At 37.6% G+C, this 4,337-nt stretch overlaps 2 protein-coding genes across 2 annotated transcripts in view; both read right to left on the reverse strand.

Moving 5' to 3' along the window:
- Positions 1–2,448: 2,448 nt before the first annotated feature.
- LOC120156490 lies at positions 2,449–3,475 on the reverse strand. Its single transcript, XM_039167801.1, has 2 exons — positions 3,415–3,475; positions 2,449–3,122 (listed from the first exon to the last, which is right to left on the reverse strand). Exons 1-2 carry the CDS (start codon positions 3,473–3,475, stop codon positions 2,536–2,538), a joined length of 648 nt encoding a protein of 215 aa, XP_039023732.1. The 3' UTR covers positions 2,449–2,535.
- Positions 3,476–3,521: 46 nt separating this feature from the next.
- Positions 3,522–4,337, reverse strand: part of LOC120156491 (phosphate transporter PHO1 homolog 10) — a 3,507-nt gene continuing 2,691 nt past the window's right edge. Inside the window, exons 11-14 of the mRNA XM_039167802.1 lie at positions 4,311–4,337; positions 3,949–4,227; positions 3,731–3,867; positions 3,522–3,636 (exon numbers count right to left, since the gene is read on the reverse strand). The exon at positions 4,311–4,337 is cut by the window's right edge and continues 123 nt beyond it. Of these exons, the coding sequence (XP_039023733.1) occupies positions 3,522–3,636; positions 3,731–3,867; positions 3,949–4,227; positions 4,311–4,337 (558 nt within the window). The remainder of the gene's footprint in view (positions 3,637–3,730; positions 3,868–3,948; positions 4,228–4,310) is intronic.

Here is a 4,337-nt window from a genome sequence, read left to right on the forward strand (position 1 = left end):
CTTCCGATACGGTGGAACAACGATTCAGCAAAACAGAGAAAGCAAATCAGTGGCTGCAAGAAGAAGAGGAAGAGATCGGAAAAAATAAAATTAAAAATTGTGAAAATAATAAAAAAGAGGTCAAAGTTAAAAAAGCTACGTGGTGGGATAGGATTGGAACAGACACGTAAACTACGAATACTTTTAGATTCACTTAGGCTTGCTTAGCTTTGTCCTAAAATAGTAAAATCCCAGATGTTGTCTTAAAGCTTCGCTGTCCTATCTTTAAAAACTATTTTTTCTTAATTCAATCAATTTTTACATTATTTAATTTTAATTTTTAATCCGTCATATCAGTGATTAATAATAAAATTAAATAAAGTAAAGAATAAATTAAATATTTAATAAAAATAATACACTCGTAAAATTAAAATATGAAGGTAAGTTATAAATTTTAAAATAGTATATATTTTAATATATTTAGATTAATAATAATATATTTGTTAATTTATTTTAAAAGAATTATATAATTCATTAATCGTAGATTTTTTTTACTCAAAAACCATATTAAAAGATCATATGTTTTATTGATTTATTGTTATTATTTAAACAGCATTTAAAGATGTATAATGATTTTTAATCATATTCATAGTGTTAATCTATCAAAGAATTGCCTTGTTTTTATTAACGAATTTTTATCAACCGACTATTTGTTACCGTTTTATCTAATCATGAGTCCATCTGTTATTGATCGTAGTCATGAGTCCATGCTTCATGTGGTATTCTTGGGCTTAGCTGGGCGACCCTTCATCATCTCAATGTTGTAGTTCTAGATCATCGTTGCCACAGTCGCCTTCATCATCGTAAAAACTAATTCCTTCACTGGACAAATCCTCGGCCCTGCGCAGAATGCCGGGAACTGGAAATGCGGCACACATTTAATCTCTCCATTCTTGGTGATCAAAATCTCTGGCTTGAACTCATGCAATCATCTCCCCAAACTGATCTCATCCTTGCACTGCAATCACGATATTCGTGTCACGATAGATCCTGTGGTCGCTTGGGAGTGTGTTGGCTTCAACAGCTGTTCCACAGTCGCAACATTTTCGCATAATGCTGCATGTCGATAAACTTTTGGATATTTCATATCTGATTTTAGCTTCAATGGACGAATGCTTGGCGACACCATAGAAGAACCCGGCTAGAACTGAACTAGTTGTTCCACCTCCCCCTACAACTACTTCCTCACCTCCACCTTTACAGCCATAACATAAACTAGTATGAACTAACATTCCACATATATTATAGAAGACGGCGCTTTTCATATTTGAGTTAAGCATACCAACAAGAAGTGGCATATTCGAACTAATAGCCACCATTCATCATATATTGCCGGCTGCAACCATACATTACCTGATCTTCAACAACAACCAAAATCCTTTTAGCATCTGCCCTTGTCATCATTAGCAAAGGCAGATTGTAGATTCGAGTACAAGGGTTGAGCTTTGAAAACTCAACTCGCTGAGACAATATCCCATTATCGATCATGACCCTTGTAGGGCTTTGTGCATCATACTCGGATTCACACACGTTGGATCACAGTCTAACATTGTATCCAATCAATAAAATAATTGAAGGAAACACAAAACCTACCATTGTAATATGAGCACACCGTGGGTCTCGTGTCAGAGTGCAGAATGAAATAGCTGAAGATTTAAGTGCTACAATAAGCTAAACTTGAATTAGAATGCATTTGAATAAACAAGACAAATGGAATCATTTCCTCGTAACACTTCCTTATGCGGATTCACAGTGCAATGCTTGCAAAACCTTCAAATTCCTCATTCAGTTCTTGAAAGGTTGATCATTAACTATCTTTTAACTGAAAAATGGAATAAAACACGTACCTTACTGTCAATAGGGGTTTGAGTGTTCTTCGAAAGCTATGAAAGAGTCATCGGCTACCCGGAGCATGAAGAAAGATTGTTGTTTCGAACAATTCAGGGTCAAAACATGAATCAAGTCATCAACCATGACTAAAACCAACAAGGTTAAGGTCTGTAGTGTTCCTGGAAAGCTGTTTAAGAGTCATTGGCTAACCAGAGCATGTAGAAAGATTGCCTTCTCGAACAATTCAGGGTCAAAACTTGAATCAGCCAGTGACTAAAATCAATAAAGTCGCTATTTCAGAGTCATTGGCTAATCACTGCATGTTGAAAGATTGTTCTTTCAAGCAATTCAGAGTGCAAAACTGAATCAGCCAGTGAATAATCAGCAACTTCAAAGATCATTTCTATTTTCTAACATTAGAATTTCAAAGTTACTAAGTCACATAAATCAATCATGTCTAAAGTACTCCTAGCTGTGTTAGAAGTAATCTAAACAAGCAAAGATAATTAATAGACAAAATTGTTTGTTTTAGTGAACTAATCACCCTCATTATTTTACATTTCTCATGAATTTCCTTTCCTCTATCTCAACATTCTTTTGAAAAAAAAAATAAACCACTACCAAGAAAAGTACCATCTTTTGCCATAAAAATGGCCCAATTCACCACTAAAAGCACTTAAAATTCAAAATCCCAGGAAGGGAGTAAAATAATAAAAGCAGCCACCTCATTTTTTTCTCCAAATCCTTCATGCATCCCGAATTTCGCTCAGACTCTTCTTTAGCTGCCTTTTCTTTTTCCAACTCCCTAATGGCTTCTTCATGGGCAGCCTTCTCGGCTCTCAATATTGGCTCATAGTAATCGGCGTGATCCTCCATGCATCTCCTCAAAGCAGCTGTTACTGCCATGCATTTGGCGGCGATATAGTCGTCGTTCTTCTTGGCTTCGTCAACGCAATTTTCCCAAGCCACGAAGCTTTCTTTGCAGCCTCCGGCTTTCATAAACAAGCAAAACCCACACTCTCCTTCTTCTTCTTCTCCTTCCCCTCCTGAATTCGATGAACCACCGTCGGGTCGATCAGGCTCTGGGTCAACCGGGTTGTGGTCTCGGGTTGAAGGATCTGAAAGGTCTCTTGGGGCTTGGGGATCCAAGGATTCCGGGATTCGGTGAGATGGAACCGGATCGAATTCCTGAGTTAAGAGTTTGTGTGAATCGCTGTCTGCTGTTGAAAGAAGGCAGCTCCGCTTAAAACCTCCTAAAACCCTTGAGAAAATCTTTTGTTTACTTTTCACAGGAATAAATAAGAAAATTAGCGAGTAAATTGAAAAATTTTACACTGTAGTGATCAAAATAATAATAAAACAAAGTTGAATGATGAAATTTATAATTTTCCCTTAAAGATATCATATGATAATCTCACAGAACATGATGATGATCTAAATACAAAAAAAGCCTTCAAATATTATTGTGACACCATATAATACATAAACACGATATGATCATACAAATTATCAAACTAGTTGGGATTATTAATGCAGTTGGATTGCCTTCCAGGAACTGGATTTGGATCGGCTTAGGCTGGGTTTCGGTTTCGGTTTCGGGTTGCATGGTACTAAGAAAACCTCTGGATGCAGATGTCAACGGTGCTTAAAGCTTAATCATCCTTTCTTGATCCCTCTTCCTCCTCCCCATCATTATAGTTGAAAGGAAGCGGAACCGATTTGAATGCTCGATACATGCCAACGTTGTTCAAGTGTTCATTCTCTATCCTAAATCATACAAACACAAAGGAATTTCAAGCATGGTGACAAGTAATTTTCAGACGGTGGTGAAAAATGTAAGAAACTATACTGGTTGCGGTACCTGAAGAAGCTCCACATACCGCGCCGAACGATTTCCAGACACGAAACAACAGTTGTTACTGCCATCCTATGAAGTGAATGCAGGTTGAATTCCAATACCAATTGCATCCAACTGACTCTCAACACGATATCCAGGGCCTGCTATGCACCAAAAACATGCAGTTATTAGTATCACCATCGATCTGAGTCGTTGGACGATGAAATCGGCATCGGTATTACCATTGCTGCAAAGTAGACACTTTTGTACGGAACCAGAAGTTTATCTCTCAGGTAAGGATTCTTTGAATGCCTCCGTAAAAGTCCCCAGTCGTGGACGATGTCCCAATATGTACTGATTACTACTACAACAGCTGAGCTTACCAGGGACAACACTATCCAAGCCATTCCCTTCTTTAGTTCAAAAATACCTCTAATGATGACTGCAACAATTGTCAAGATGTAGTTTATACTATTGTATGCATGCATTGCTTCTTTTTCCTCAAACCATCGACGGATGCACTACAAAAACGACCGGTGAATGAATGCATTCGTACGAATGTTTCGAGAATCAAGAACTTGAGGGGGGGGGGATGGAGTAATACCTGCCAGAAACGGAGCCAGTATGGTAT

This window comes from Hibiscus syriacus, unplaced genomic scaffold (genome assembly GCF_006381635.1).
Source record: "Hibiscus syriacus cultivar Baekdansim isolate YM2019G1 unplaced genomic scaffold, ASM638163v2 tig00111220_pilon, whole genome shotgun sequence".
NCBI classification, from domain to species: Eukaryota; Viridiplantae; Streptophyta; class Magnoliopsida; order Malvales; family Malvaceae; genus Hibiscus; species Hibiscus syriacus.